At 31.2% G+C, this 16,980-nt stretch overlaps 1 protein-coding gene across 2 annotated transcripts; it reads left to right on the top strand.

Annotated features, from left to right (window-relative positions):
• Nucleotides 1-577: 577 nt before the first annotated feature.
• Nucleotides 578-4,726, top strand: LOC131621415 (UDP-glucuronic acid decarboxylase 6). Of its 2 annotated transcripts, none has more exons than XM_058892457.1 (13): nt 578-762; nt 1,176-1,274; nt 1,602-1,688; nt 1,790-1,877; nt 2,025-2,116; nt 2,350-2,414; nt 2,510-2,598; nt 3,045-3,122; nt 3,230-3,323; nt 3,616-3,682; nt 3,777-3,840; nt 3,931-3,971; nt 4,169-4,726. In XM_058892457.1, exons 2-13 carry the CDS (start codon nt 1,185-1,187, stop codon nt 4,352-4,354), a joined length of 1,041 nt encoding a protein of 346 aa, XP_058748440.1. In that variant the 5' UTR covers nt 578-762; nt 1,176-1,184; the 3' UTR covers nt 4,355-4,726. The 2 variants fall into 2 exon arrangements, with proteins under 2 accessions (XP_058748440.1, XP_058748441.1); XM_058892458.1 differs by lacking the exon at nt 578-762 and adding an exon at nt 844-1,036.
• Nucleotides 4,727-16,980: the final 12,254 nt, after the last annotated feature.

Below are 16,980 nucleotides of genomic sequence, written 5' to 3' on the forward strand. Positions count from 1 at the left end.
TCTATGATTTTATGTTTCGATTTTACCTAATAAAAAAGAGTCAAGGTAAAAACTTGATTCTGACAACCTTACATAAAACTACTCTTTTCCATCTCTTATACAAATCCCAAATAAAAATCATAATATAAAGATGAACCCAGATCTTGCACAAAAAATAAGTATTGAAACTTTTATTTCTTTAAATTGATTTTCCTTAAAATTTATTTTTCTTATTTTCTGTATCGAATGAATCGAATAATGTTCTTTCAAATTGATTTTTTTTTTAATGTTTGTCAAAAGATAAATTTACTATAGTGGAAAGTTCTATTTAATATTTTTTGTCTGTAAATAAAAGATAAAGATGTTTAAAATTTAAATCTCATAATAAAAATACAAAATAAAATTTAAAAATATTTGGGATAATAACATGATCTAAAGCATGCAATTTTAACCCATCTCAAATGCCAATTAGAATAGTAACTTTTTAATTAAACTATAGGAGATTTGGATCTTTTCAAATAAAAAAAAATCCAAGTCAAGATAAAATTTGAAGATAAATAAGAAAACAAAACAAGCTGTAACTGTGACTATTTTTGAACACTTGTTGAAGTGAGGGACACGAAGACACGACATCACATTCAATACGCAAACTCAATTACAAAACAATCTTTCCATTTTTTGCATTCTCCATTCACATTACCACCAACTCTCAGATCAGATCCACAATAATCTTCACCCTCAAATCCCCTTTTCACTAAACCCTTCTCACCCATTACACTCTAGGTAATCAAGCTTCAATTTTTAAAATGTTTGTTATGATTTCATTTTCGGACCCATCATGATGTTTGTTCAATTTCACTTTCCGTGAGTTTTAAGACTTAATCAATTTACGTTTTCTATCAAATTAGTTAGTGTTTGGTAGGAAAAGTTTCAATTTTTAAAGTTTTTTTTTCTTCTATATATAATGATTCTCTGATCAGTGTTGATCACAGATCATTTGTATCATAATTGGGATTAAGGGTTTGGAATTGGTCTTTGGTTAGGTTTTTATTTTCAGGTCTTTGTTCTTTATGCATTAGATTTGAAGTTCTGTGATTTTGTTTTATGACATTTTGGTAACTAGTTTAGTTAGTGTATGCATGTTAGTGTGAAATTTGATTAATTTTGAAAATTTGTTCTGGTGTTGAATTTCGGAGGTTTTGACAATGGCGACGAACTCTTCTAATGGAGATCACCAATTGACTACAAAGCAACCTCCCCCGCCATCACCGCTGCGTTTTTCCAAATTCTTTCAGGTGAATCATTTTATGCAAATTCATGTTATTTTGTTGTTGTTTCTTTGTGCATTGTTTTATTTTGACACTGATAATGTTGAACTTGATTTGATATGTAAAGGTTAAATTGCTCATTAGCAGATTATTTATTTGTGCTTGTGACTTGTGAGAAATATAATTTAGTGAGCGGATCCATTCCCATGCATATGTTATAACATCACATTATCTCACAAATCGAGAAGTTTGTGATTGCCAGACCGATGCTGTGGCCATGATCATTCAATATATTAGTTCTTTTTTTTATTCATGGATTCTTAACCGTGGCTTTTCTTATGTCATTCTTATCAGTCCAATATGAGAATTTTGGTCACTGGAGGCGCTGGTTTTATTGGTTCTCACCTAGTTGACAAACTGATGGAAAATGAAAAAAACGAGGTTTGCACTTTAAACGGCTCTTTACTTCCAGTATATAGTATTACAGTTTACTAGTGTGACAATGTTTTGGTACATCATTAACTCTATGTTTTTCTGCTCAGGTAATTGTAGCTGATAACTACTTCACTGGATCTAAAGAAAACCTTAGAAAATGGATTGGTCATCCTCGATTTGAGCTAATTCGTCATGGTATATTTTCATCTTTTTCCTATCTCAATCATCTTCACAACATGAATGACGCATCTACACGAGCACTAAAATCTGTGTTTTTCAATTTCCTTAGTTTTTTAGTAAACTATAGACCTTAACATTCATTACATTTTTTGTCCTGAGTAGACGTGACAGAACAACTGTTGGTTGAGGTTGATCGGATCTACCATCTTGCATGCCCTGCTTCTCCGATTTTCTACAAATACAATCCTGTAAAGGTAGGGTTAATATAGTCTGTATATACTATACATGATCATGTGAACTATCTAAAATGCTTATTGCTTGCATCCTACTACGAAACCCCTTCTTTGTCTCCCTCGTTAAATATATGTACGAATTTTATCATCGTCATTATCACGTCCAGTAATTCAGATTGTGTACATTTGTAAATTGATATATCGATCTAGTGAACCTTAAAAATGATCTAACATTTAATGGAATAACTTTACAGACAATAAAGACAAATGTAATCGGAACACTGAACATGCTTGGCCTTGCAAAGCGAGTTGGAGCAAGGTTAGGAAGTTTTTTTTTCTGTTCTTTTTTTGAATCTTTTGTTGTTAATCAAACTGCTAGTGTCAGCTGATATTACGAAATTGTAATTTTCTCAGGATTTTGCTTACATCTACTTCTGAAGTATATGGAGACCCTCTAGTGCATCCACAGCCAGAAAGCTATTGGGGAAATGTCAATCCTATTGGTACATACTTATTCATATGGCATTCCAAATTGGATAATCTAATTTGACGGTTTTTTCTATTAACTGATTAAATGGATTTACATTTCTTTTAGTTTTTATACTTTAAAGCAATATGTCATTTTCAAAAACATTTATAATGAACAAGCCATTTTTTCAACTAATACAAAGCTAAACATTTGAATATGCGTTATCTTTGAATCATGTTTCAATATCGGCCACGGCATCCATATTTTTCCAAACTGTAGCTGAGAACATTCATTCTTTAAAATATCATTTCTTTTCAAGTTTTAGCATCTTGATTCTTAACGAGTGAGATTGACTCGTCAGTCACTTGCTTTGCTTTGGGTTATTTTATATTAACAAATTCCTTAAAGCAAAAGAATATGTTTCGCTGATACCTTACGGCCTTGAAGATTTCGCGTAATATGAAGAATTTTTCATAACAGGAGTTCGGAGTTGCTATGATGAGGGAAAGCGTGTGGCAGAAACTTTGATGTTTGATTATCATAGGCAGCATGGAATAGGTAATGTCATGTTTTCTTCACCAAACTAGTAACCCATCATTGATGGAGTATATTTAACAATTCATTTTTTCATCTTCTGTTAACTAAATATTTCCATATTTTTACAGAAATTCGCATTGCCAGAATCTTCAACACATATGGTCCACGCATGAATATCGACGATGGACGTGTTGTCAGCAACTTTATTGCTCAAGCAATTCGGTGAGTTCTTAAATAATGTTGTGTTATGATCTAGTTGACTATAATAATTTCTCATGGCTTGTTTATATTCAACGACAAACAAACGGGCTTCCATGAGAAAACTACCTATTAGTTATATTGCAAACCAGTCTTTATAAAAAGCACAATTTTCGTGCTCGAATAGCTACCTGTTTGTTTTGTAGTTAAATTTATGAATCATTTATTTGATTATCTTGATTTCTCGTATAGTAACAAGTTCTTTTTGAAACTGAATTCTTATATGTTGTATCTCATGTAATCTCGTATGTTGCAGCGGCGAACCCCTAACTGTCCAACTTCCAGGAACACAAACTCGCAGTTTCTGCTATGTCTCTGACATGGTATATATGAACTGTTACTCACCGTGCCTTGTTTTCTTGGTTTTTCGTATCAAAAATACCAATCTGTGGCTATTATATGTTTGATATCTATTAGGTTGATGGCCTTATTCGTCTCATGGAAGGAGAAAACACTGGTCCAATCAACATTGGGAACCCAGGTTACTTCACAATACCAGTAACGCCTATGTACACTTTGCACTGGTTCTTCTTTTGCTCTAATTTGATTTGATTATACCTTATTCTTTCAGGTGAATTTACTATGACTGAGCTTGCTGAGAATGTGAAGGAGGTTAGTTACGAACCGTTTCAATTCTTTTGGATCGTCACATTACTCTTTTTTTGGTCTAATAGCCTAAGGGTTGAAATTTCACCCTTTAAAAGTAAATAAGTGGGGTGTCACGGATTTGAACCCGAGCCCCTGCAGTCGGATGTCTCTAGACTTTGAGGAAACAATTGAAGTTAGTTAATGGATACATGGTTTTGCAGCTTATTAATCCAGATGTGGAGATAAAGATGGTGGAGAACACTCCGGACGATCCTCGACAAAGAAAACCAGACATAACAAAAGCAACGGAATTGCTTGGATGGGAACCAAAGGTCAAGTTGCGCGATGGCCTTCCTCTTATGGAAGAGGATTTCCGTCTGAGACTCGGGGTTACCAAAAAGACCTAAATGAACTTGGTGTTGCCCTTTGATGAATATTTTGATAATACTTGGAATGAGTTTGTTGCCGTTAAATTGAGCATTATGGTGAGGAATGTTGGAGGTTGCTTGAAATTTTTGTTGTATTATTTTTACTCTGTCCCTTTTCTCTTTCCTTTTGTTTTGTTATTGATCATGTATTGGCTGAGAGCAAAGGATAGAAAATGTGTAGGACCAGGAAGGGCCAATTTGTTATATTCTGTAATTGAGACAGTATGATTGCTCTTTTTTTTCTTTAATCCAAATTTCTCTTGTTGGAAATGTATAATTGGAAAATTTTCTTACAGTTCAAGAAAATTTCTCTAGCAGGAAATGTACTATTGAGTCAAACTTATTATTTAATCTGTTCCAAAATAAGTACTAGTTGGTAGGGATGGCAAACAGACCCAAACCCGCGGGGCCCACCCGCACCCAAATCCGAGTCAACGGGTAAAAACCCGAGTTGACTGGGTTTGGGTTCGGGTGCGGGTTTGGGTAGTGTGAAACCTGCGCCCGAAACCCGAAATCACACCTGAATATATATATATATATATATATATATATATATATATATATATATATATATATATATATATATATATATATATATATATATATATATATATATATATATATATATTATGGAAAGTTCTAATAAAATTGTAGGAAAAATATATTTTATGTATTTTATTGCGGGTTTGGGTTTGGATGAAAAAACCCGAACCCAACGGGTTTGGGCGTGGGTGTTATTTTGTCACCCGAATAGCTTTTGGGTTCGGGTGATAACTTCGGGTGCGGGTTTGGGTAGTATAAAACCCGCACCCGCGGGCACCCGTTGCCATCCCTACTAGTTGGTAGACCAATTCATTAAAGAATTGTATATAAAAAAAAAGATTTTTTTTTACCGCATTCATCTTTATTATAATATAAAGTGAAAAATATTGAATATATATATATATATATATATATATATATATATATATATATATATATATATATATATATATATATATATATATATATATATATATATATATATATATATATATATATATATATATATGGATCATGTTAACGAGTGTCCCCGGAGCACTGGTTAAGCATTCCAAATAAAAAAAATATCATAAATTTATTGCATTTGAACACACACAATATGCTTTAAAAAGCTAAGTATTTATGTTTATAATGCATTGAATACATATATTTTGGGTTAAAACATGTCTTTTTACTTTATTAAATAAAGCTTAACTTACCTTTTTAATCTCTTAACGAGTGCCTTGGAGGCACTCGTTAGCATTATCATATATATATATATATATATATATATATATATATATATATATATATATATATATATATATATATATATATATATATATATATATATATATATATATATATATATATATATATATACCAATTCATTGCACCCTCTCACTTTCTCTCAAACACTAACTTAAGTGATTAGACTCTAACCACTAAGTCCTGGTGATCTATTTAATCTAAGAGTGTTTGGATGAGGTAATTGGAAATTTTAAAGGAATTTAAAATTCAAAGCAATTTAAATGATTCAATTGAAATTCATTCATTTTTAAATTATTTTGTTTGGATGAAGTATTAAGATAATTTATTGTTAGAATTTTGGAAATATTTTTTTATAAAATTTAAATTTTTTTGACCAAATAAAAAATTGAAAAGTAGGATCTAATATGCAATTTTTAAAAATTTGAAGGACCAAATTGTAAAATTTAAAAATTATTAAGGGCTAATTTGTAATTTTTTGGAAATTTTTGGGGTCAAATTTGTAATTTTGAAAAATATGAGGACCAATTTGTAAAATTTGAAGAAATAATAATAACAAATACATTCTATGGAGTATGAGAGATATTTCAAATTTTTTGGTTTTTTGTGTCATTTCAAAATGATTAAATTTAACTTAGATAAAATACTCCGTAAATTTCCATCATTTTAATAATTCTTCATTTATGTATCAAAACCATAAATTTTGTGCAAATCATTTTAAATTCCCTCAAAACATTACATTACTTCATTAAAATGCTTCATCCAAACACACTTTAAATGATTGATGTTGAATCTTACAATTCAACTAGACAAACTTATAACTATGTCAAGTTACTGAAACATAGTGTGGTGTATATAAAACAAGGACTCTTTTGAACCCTAAACTCTATTGATTTTCATGATCTGTGATTTCAAAGATAAGAAAAAACTACTTATATAACATAATTATTTTGGACTTTTCTTTATGAATTTCAGCTTGGATTTCATCCAGAAATTATGTATATTTTGTTGGATATAATATAGTCCACAAATATCTCAAACAAAAAGATATGATTTGGTTTGTTTCAAATTCAAATTTCCATTTAAATATGATTTGATCGGTATAATGGTCCAACAAATCATATACTCGTATTGCTCAATAAAAGCAAAAAAAAAAATCTTTAACAAATTTTCTGCAGAAAATACTCCTAAACGCATCAGTCTGGCCTGTTGAGCAAAGGCCCAGATGTCGTACCACATGCTGAGACATTGTGTCCAATATGTGTTCCTTCTAGAGTTCCATATAGCTTAAGCAAGCTAGATAAACTCGAACACTTGAACACTTCTTCATGTTGTTGTTTTGTAAAGTGAAGCCAATCCAAATCACCAATTTTCAAGGAACTTCAATACCGTGAAATTTTCAAAATTTTCTTAGATTTTGAGGTTGCTAGATCTTATCATGGAATCCCCTTGTGCAAACACAAGTACAATTTGGAACTTTTACAAGAATCAGGCCTCCTTGCAACAAAGTTAACCTCGACAACCATGGATCTAGGTTACAACCTAGCTTCTGACAATACCATACCTCTTGTTGACCCAACACAATACAAAAGTCTCATTGGTAAGCTAATTTACTTAACACATTCCCGCCCTGACATTATATTTTTTGTATGCAAGCTCAATCAATACCTTTCCAACCCCACATAGATCCATATGCAAGCTGCAACCAGAATTATATGTTGCATCAAAAATAAACTAGCCCTTGGACTATTCTTCAAGAAAAACTCAGACATGACACTCACATGGTTTTGTATACTCTGATTAGGGTGCTTGCGCCATCATAAGATATTCCACCTCAAAATTTTGTTTCTACCTTGGATAATCACTCATCTATTGGAAAATTAAGAAACAAGTTGCAGTTTCCCGCTCTTCATCGGAGGATGAATATATAGCCTTGGACAACTCTTCGTGTGAGGCATAATGGCTACTATTTCTTCTCAAGAATTTTGCCATCCCTTATCACAAACCAATCACCATCTTTTGTGATAACTAAAGCGCGTGTTGGGTAATCACTCTCTCTTGTGTGTTGCTCATGATCCGATGTGGATGTTGCCCTCATGATCCAATAGTGGTATCAAAGTCTGATTCAATTAAGGGATCGTCTCTCCTTGTATCAAAAGTCTTCCATACAAGTTGGTGGTCAGGTGGCGTGTCCTGTTTTGCCTGCAACAACGGTACAAGTGTAAGTAGATGAAAAAACTTTCGACTTGAGGGGAGCATAGTGGATGTACTCACACTTAAGGTTATTGTGCACTAGTGTGAGTAGGAAGTTCCATATTGCTTGAAAAATTAAAGTTGAGTACTTTATAAGTGAGAGAACTCATACATCCACTACCTTAAGGTTTTGGGTGAATATGTAATGTCTCTCTTACTTATGTGTTGCTCTTGACCTGATGTCAATACTCTACTTATGACCCAACATCGCCATCTACATTGCCAATAACCCAATCTTTCATGAGCGCACAAAACACTTAAAAATCGACTTATATGTTTGACAAATTGCAAGGCGATACCATTCATTTTATGCCAATTGACTATCTCAACCAAATTGCTAACATTTTTACTAAGTCTTTGAATCTGTGACATTTCACCACTCTTGTTACCAAATTAAGACTATCAACTTCCATTTTAATTTGAGGGAGGTAATTTTCCTTTTATTTTTTCTTTTATACATTTAATTAATCTATTAGATAATAATAGAATTAAACATAAGTTAGTTAGAGTTTAATAGAATTTGTTAGACCATTATCATCATCTAACCTTTTGTCTATTTGGGCTATTTAAGGACTAAGCCCCCACCTTTAAGTTTTAAGCATTCTAATAATTTTTGGACTGTTTTATTATTTATCTCTTTTCTCTTTCCACGTCTTCTTCTATCATGCAACATGCCAAATGTCGACAGTTTTGCATTTGAGACAACCTTATTTAATAAACTTTGTAACTTGTGGAAACATCACAATCTTAACTATATAAACTAATTCAATAAATATTTGGCTAATATTTTTTATTTCTATTCAAAATAAGTAATGTACCTCAACATATTTAGAAGCCCTCTCATCTAACTTTATGTTAATTAAAGTTTTCTTTATGTCCTGTTAAGTATTAAATGCTTACCTCAATTGAAAACCACTCATGAGCTAAAGTTAATTCAAACTAACCCATTGCCACCATCAAGCTAAGACAATAGTAATGTGATTATGTTTCATATTAGGAAATAAATTAAGTGTGTGACAAACATTAAAAATGTGATAACATGCTAATAAGGTCTACTAGATCTTATTGTTTTTCTCCTTTTGGCAAGTGATCTAACTTAATTCTGAAGTGTTTAGCTATTTATAAACTCTGTGTTCTATCTTAATTAGTTGACCGATGGGTGGAGAAAAGAAAATTTCATGTGTACTACATGATTCTTAAAATTCTAAAGGGTCAAAATTATTCGTCTTGTACTAACGTGTGTAACTACCACTTCATTTTCTTGAAAATGTTTTTTATGGCTAATTATTTAATTTTGATGTATTTACTTAGACTTCCACTCTTGATATTCTAATTATAGTCATAAAAATCGCAATTAGAGTGGCAAAACGGGTACTGACCCGTCAGTAGGGGTGGGAATAGGCTGGGCCGAGTTAGGCTTTGCCAAGCCTGAGCCTGGCCTGCTATAATATTCAAAGCCTAAGCCTGGCCTGTAGCCTATCATAGGCTTATTTTTTTGGCCTGGGCCTGGCCTTTTTGAAAGCCTGATTGGCCTATTAGCCTACTTAAAAGCCTATTTCATTTGAACATTTGTAAATAAGTCATTCAACTCGTCTTTATATAAACTAACAAATTAAAAGATCAGTGAGATTAAATGTTTGTTTGCATTAGTTTATTTGAGTTTACCTAGTAGCATAAAATTTGTGATATTATTTGTTTGAGAGAACTTATCGAAACAACTTATGACATTGTTCATAAGATTCTTTTCATCTTATTTTCATAATTTCTTCAAGATAACTAACATTTATTTTTATATTTTGAATTCAAAGTAAAAAATATAATATAATAATAATAAAATTATTCATATTTATTTAAATAGGTCGGCCTCTTAGGCTTAAAAGGCTTTTTATGTGGCCTGTGGCCTAGCCTTTTTAGCTAAATAGGCTTATAAAAAAGCCTAGGCCTTTTCTATTTATCTAAAAAGCCTGGCCTGACCTAGGCCTATTTAGGCTGGGCCGTAGGCCCCTGTTAGTCGGTCTGGCCTATTCCCACCCCTACCCGTCAGGCCGGCCCACGCACCCGCCATAAAATGGTGGGTTGAGTTGACATTTTAGGTTTGCTGTCCGCCATAGCCCGTCCCGCCAAAACCCGCCGCCCGCCATAGCTTGCCCTGCCAAAGCCCGCCGCCCGCCAAAACCCATCGCTCCGTCAAAATCCGCTATTTTTAAAGTTAATTCTGCTAATTCTAATTCTTGATGGTTTTATTTTATACATTTATTTGTGAATATATGTAATATTTTTAAGTAAAATTTGTTAAAAAATGCTTTATAAAAAATATTCTAAAAACTATGTGAAAAATCTAATTAAAATGTAAAAAAATCTATTAAAAAATAATAAATAAAAAAACTATTAAAAATAATAAATAAATAGGCGGGCAAGCCCGCCGCCCGCCAACCCGCCACCTTGGCGGGGCGGACTAGGATTTTATGCCCATTTCAATTTGCGGGCTTGCCCACTCCGCTCTTTTTCTTGCGGGCATATGACAGAGCGGGACGGGGCGGGACGGACCGCCCGCTTTGCCACCCCTAATCGCAATAGATCATTGTTACACAGGACATCTTTAAAGTCTAGAAATAGAAATAGAGTTAAGAAATATAAGTTCATACATGAAACTCATCAACAAAGTCGTCTTTCGATCATGATTTGTTTTGTTCATTGATGATACATCATCACTTTGTTATACTTTTGATAGTCGTTGTGAACTTTGTACTATTTCTAAAAGGCTACTTCACGCTCTTTATATTTATATAAGGTATCGTCACTCACAACATTGTATCGTTTGTCACGTAAATCTTGTAGCACTACACCTTGTGTGCTATTTCTTAGTTGTATCTCAAATTTGATGTGTTGGGAGGGAAAAACTAAGTTATTCTTCTAAACAATAAATTTTATTGATTTATACTGATGAGAGTTAACTATCACTTATTTTTAAGTATATTTTACATTAGTTTTGAATGTTTTTATTATTAATCATTTAAGTTTTAAAGATTTTAATGAAGATTTTGAAAACTTGTGGAAAAGATCGATTCGTATCAAAATTACTTTAATCAAATAAATTTTGTATTATTTTCACTGCAGAAGTTACAATGACAAAATAATGGATAAGACCTGGACACAAGAATTGAAATAAAAAAAGAACAATTTGGTGAATTCCATGAAATTGAAAATTTGGGTAACTCCTTGGCAAAAATTTGTTCCACAGGTGATAAATGCCAAAAAATTGCTAAATATGTAGACATTTATTAACTTATTTTACAAGAAATCAAGTGAAAAACCCCATAATTTATCATTGAAAAATGATCAAACGCATGTCTGGACATTTTAACTATGCATTTATTAAAAACTAGTAAAAAGGGTCAAGAAATCATCACAATAGTACAAGAAACCAAGCCAAGAACGTTTTCAACAAATCAAAGCTCGCTAAGCTAAAAATACATGTACAATTAGCGAGCAAAGGTGCATCCTCGCTAAGCTAAGAAACACATGCGCGCTTAGCACGAAAAGGCGGTTCAATAAATTCATATTTAAGTTACTCCGAGATGAAGGAAGGGTTTGTTGGCTAAGAAATCGTGAGCGGTGCGCTTAGTAAGCATGGGCGGTAAGGCTAGTTCTAGGGTAGCTGGCATTACTTAACATAGAAGAAAGTATGTGCGCTAAACAAAAGTGGGCAGTGCGCTTAGCAACCCTACCTTTTCTAACCATATAAATAGGGGTGCCAAATAGTCATTTGGGGACATCAGAAGTCAGTGAACTGAAGGTGGTTCCTCATAGAAACTAGTTTATCACCATAGATCAAACCAAGAGAGAATATGAGAGGAATATCGAGGGCCAAAGTGTTGTCCGAGGAATCATCAACAGGTGTTTTTTAACTTCTTTCTTTAAAGGCTTAATTATAAAGTTATAATGAGTAAGTGTAGCTAATTTTCTCTTTTGTTGGGGTTAGTTGTACTTGCCAAGTTACTTATGTTTTGATCCTAACCATGGTGTTCTATGTAATTCTTCTTAAGTTTTAATATTGATGGATTCTTCATTCTTAATGCTTGTTTTATATTAGCTACCTAAAACATGTTTTCACTTGATATTCGAAAGGTTTAATATCTGCATAAAATTTATCATCTATTGGATGCTAAAGTCTAGACATATATTTAGGTTTAATATCCACATTTAATGATGATATTGATGAAAGTGAATATTAATATCTGCATTTACCGTTGAAACTTAATGTTATCGTATTGGTTAATAGGTTGATAGATTGTCTTTTATGTAATATGGCTGACCTCATGTTGTTGATTCAGACATGAGCTGCAATGAGAGCCCCAGGTAGTAATATTAATAACTGATTAGAGTTGAATATTGTTGTTCAAAGATGCTACATATGTACATGTCAATGAAGTCTAACTCCATCAAAGTTTTATCACTGTTAAAATACTAAAAGTTCAATTTTGTTTTGTGGTGCTTTACATTTCAACTGTACTTGCTTTTTACAGTGTGCAACAACAAGATAGGCCTACACAGCGCATTGTACAATCATCATAAAGCCACGTTGATTTAATTGCAAAAATGTAGCATGCACATAGGACAGTGCAATGAATTTTTGTGAGATCTAAAAATATTTTTTAAATACCCAAATGAGTTCAGTTGTGTGGGTTCAAAATTTCATCACATAAGAGGCATATTTTGAGATCTTGAAGAAGGGATAAGAGGAGAAATCATCAAGGGATTCATCTCCTTTCAATTGTAATGTTATTTTTCTTTCTTTTCTTCTTTTTGGCCATTAGTCCTCTTATGAAGAATGACTAGTTTTATTATATTAGTCATCCCCCTTCCCCCCGCCCTTTAAATGATTTTTACTTATATTCATGTGAACCATGTGATCCACTTTGTTGTGTTCACTATAATGATAAACATCTTTTATGATTTGATTTTATTATTTGTTCTTAATGATTTTTTTCATTTACAAATGAGTGAATCTATATAGATAATTTTTTTATAACTAACTATAGATAACGTGAGATAACATGAGTATGTATAATATTATTGGGATCCTGTTTATATTGTTAGAAATATTTTGTACTCAGTTGCAATATAGGTATTTTAGCAGTCCTTGAAACCTCCGTGAGTTACGACTTCTCCCAATACATTGAAGGATTGTAATCTAACAAGGAGGGTTTCGTAGTAAGAATTATGCACCACTATTTTTTAAACAATAGTCGTGATATTTGGGGAATCATTATGGGTTCATGTAGACACTAAACATATAGAGATGGGAAAAAGATTCAGAGGGGGGCACCTAATCATTTTTCTCATTAGAATTTTCTACACTTTTAAGTTTATTTTTATGCATTTTAACCACATAGTTAACAAACAACTCAATTACGCTATCCCAATAGGTCATGATCAAATGCATTCATACATATCATTGGACTTCTAAATGCCAAGAGATCAAAGGTCTTGTGACTTGAGGTTCTCCCCGCTCCAAGAGAAATGTGTCATAGTCAAGATAAGGCCAAAGTGGATCTCATCATCATGATCATATCCTCAAGTCTTGAGATCCTCACCCATTCAAAAGACTTCTCAAGCTCATCAAGAGAGCTAGAGTTTCATTGTTGCAAGATTGATCACAAGCTTCAATTCATCTGGCTCAAGATTAAGGTTTTGATCAAAGGCAACTTGAGGTTGACTTTTTGAGCAAAACTTGGTTCTATGGTTCAATATATGATTCAGGTCCTCCATGTGTGCCTCATTAAGCTTCTTAAAGCATCTCAAGTGATTTCCAAAGATGGGAGGAAGATAATCGATCCAATTAGTAAAAAGTCAATTGGAACTCAAGGTCAAAGTATGACTTTTGGACGTGTTGGTCAAATATGAACATTTCAAGTCATTGTCCATCATAATATGGGGTTTGATTGAGATTGATCAAGAGAAATCATGAAAAGTACCAAAATAGCCAAATTGAAACTTTCTGAGTACAAAGTTTTCATGCTCAAGTGCATGACTTTCAATGAGAATTATGATCAGCTCAAGCTCTCATTCTCCACACTTGGGACCTGATTTTATACACTTGATACTACATTAAGGTAAAGAGATTGATATAAAGAGTCTTTGAGGTGGATGATATGGGTTGCTAAGATCATGAGATCAAATTGTTTGAATTGGCAAAGTTATATTCTCTATAAAAAATTTTATATCAAAAAACTATATTTTTAGAATATTTATTTTCAGAAAATAAATATTTTTTATTTTTCAGGAAAAAAAATATTTTCAATTTTTATTTTCAAAAATAAAAAAAAATTAACTTACAGATTTTTTTCTCAAAAATTTTATTTCTATTTTCAGGGAAATAAAAAAAAATTGAGACTTTTTTTAAAAAAAATTGTTTTTTTTCAATTATATTTTAAAATTTCAAAAAAAAAATCATTATTTTTTATTTTCAATTTTTTATTCTTTTTATGAGAAACTAATTTATACATTTAAAATTGAATTTAAATTAAACAATTTAATTTATTAGTTATTTAAATAATTTAATTTTTTATAATACAAATCAGTTCAATTTAAATATACAATTCAGTTAATTATATTTTAAACAATTCTAATTCCTTAAAAAAAAAAAAAAAACCTCAGATGTTACCTAAATATGGTGAAACTTTGAATGTTATGTCGGTTTAGTGTATTGCACATTTAATTGTACATAAAAGACACAATATAACTGGTATTCAAATTTTCAAATATAGATCAAATAACTTTTCTCTTTTTAAACAAACAAATAGGGATTTACATCAACCACAGTAGACCACATGACATGACAATGACCATCCACGTCATCTTTTGACTAAACCTACTTTGATTGCACATCATGTTTTTCTTTGACTGAATATTATCATAGTAGCTTTTATTAAATTAACTGTATTTTTGGGCACCTCAAAATCTTACAACAGCTCTATAGAACATTTTCACATTTGAATGCATTTTCACATTGACTCATATTAATATCCTATAAATGTCCCCAACCAAGCAAAAAAACTTGGTGAACACAAATGTACTATTTACACTAATTTTGTTTACCAATGATAATGTTAGTTAGAAGCATGTGATTGCAAAGTTTAATTTTGACCAGTCAAATAATCTTCAAAAACAAAAGTTTGTTTTCAAATCATTAGATTCCTTCTCGATGTGCATTTCATATCTCTTAACATTGATTTAAAAGTTTTATACTATGATATTAATATTATATATTTTAATTCCCAAGTAGTACACACTATGGGTGAATTCAATTAAAATTTAAGAGTATATTAATATTATATTATTATAAAAAGAAGAGAGAAAAACATAAATCAATTCTTTCACATGATAAGTTCAGCAGAACCGTTCTGTTCAAAATATTAAATTCAGACAAAACTGCCGGATTTAATTTAAAATAGAAAAAAAAAAACTGATTTATATAATACTATTGTTTACTATTTTAACGACTGCTCTAGGCTCTGGTTACGTAGTTGCCACAATCCCATGTGCATGTGAATTCAATTCTAAGTTAATGTGTACAACATTATGGGTATTATTTAAATCTCATTGTTTATGGGATTAAATCAAATTTAACTCAGTTCAATGAAGACTAGGAGAAGGTAAAACAATTGATCATAACAATATATAACAAAATTAACTAATTTATAACAAAAGTAACTAACCATAATTGAATATAACAAAAATGACTGTGAACAGAATTGATATGAAAGAATTGAGTTTAGTAGAATTGATTTTAATAGAATTAAGTGTAGAATAATTGATTTATGTTTGAATACAATGATATAAAAGTGATTGTTATCAATTAATGTTCTTTGGATAGTTTTAACAAAATTAATTTTGTATTGTATAGTTACTAAAATGGTCATAAATTCTAATAAAAAAAAATAATTGATGAAAATTAGAGAGGATAAAAAACAAAAATTTTAAATAGTTGTAATAAATAATATATAATTGATTCTACTAAACTCAAAAGCTAGAAATTATAGCTTCTATTAGAATAGCTTTTGTAAGAGGAGAATTGATTTTAAGAAAGTGTTCAAACAAGAAGAAAAAGAATTAATTTTCAAATTGAAATAGACTTGAAATGCTTTTGAAGCTTATAGAAGTAAATCCAAACATGCAAATAGACTATATAAACTCAATATTGGTCGGACTTTTTTATAAAATAAAAAATATAAAAACTTTTTATAAATTTATTTAGTTTAAAATAACAAGTTACATATTAATTAATTTAACCATATGAGACCACATATTTAAATAAATTTATTATTAAATTTTAAATTTTGAATTAAAATATAAAAATAACAATGCTTGGGTATCTTAAAATAAAATATGAGAAAAAAATTATGAACAATTTTAAAAGTATAAATTCTTTGAAACTTTGTATTTTCGGAATTTCCGTTCTTTAAAAGGAACTCATTTACTGCTCGAATCCAATTGATATCAACCAAATAATATTGGAGTTTTTAAAATGACTAATGGACGAGCCAATAGTTTTCAAAAAGATACACTACAACATTTGTTGTCTCTGGCAACACTTGAAAAACGTTGTCATAACTCTGAAAATCGTTGCCTAAAAGAATAGGGGACGTTTTCTGAGCGTCTCTTGTTCGAGCGTTGCCTATAGTCTAAGGGGACGTTTTTTGGTGTTCTTTGGGCACGCTTTCTAAAAACGTCGCCTAAACAAAAGGAATAGGGGACGATTATTTGTGGTAACTAAGGCGACGTTTTTTAAGCGTTGTTGTGTGTAGCTACAATTGTTAATCGTTGCCGTAGACTATATGCAACTCTCGCACCGGAGATGCCCAGAAAACGTCCCCTATTCATTTAGGCAACGATTTTAAATGTAGCCATAGCTTATAGTCTGTTATTTCGCAATGTCCCCATAAAATATACAATTTTGCAATTATTTTTTAAATAATATGGTTATGATGTTTGGCTTCAAAAAAATGTCGATTATAACTTAAACAATATCAAATTTAATCGTACATCCACAAAAGTTG

Source organism: Vicia villosa, unplaced genomic scaffold (genome assembly GCF_029867415.1).
Source record: "Vicia villosa cultivar HV-30 ecotype Madison, WI unplaced genomic scaffold, Vvil1.0 ctg.000004F_1_1_1, whole genome shotgun sequence".
NCBI lineage: Eukaryota > Viridiplantae > Streptophyta > Magnoliopsida > Fabales > Fabaceae > Vicia > Vicia villosa.

What these genes read in the sequence shown, in the direction of transcription:
- LOC131621415 (XM_058892457.1), top strand. Translation starts at nt 1,185, where the DNA reads ATGGCGACGAACTCTTCTAATGGAGATCACCAATTGACTACAAAGCAA. An exon ending in GGGAAATGTCAATCCTATTG is followed by an intron (nt 2,599 to 3,044) that starts GTACATACTTAT and finishes TTTTCATAACAG; the next exon opens with GAGTTCGGAGTTGCTATGAT. An exon ending in TCATAGGCAGCATGGAATAG is followed by an intron (nt 3,123 to 3,229) that starts GTAATGTCATGT and finishes ATATTTTTACAG; the next exon opens with AAATTCGCATTGCCAGAATC.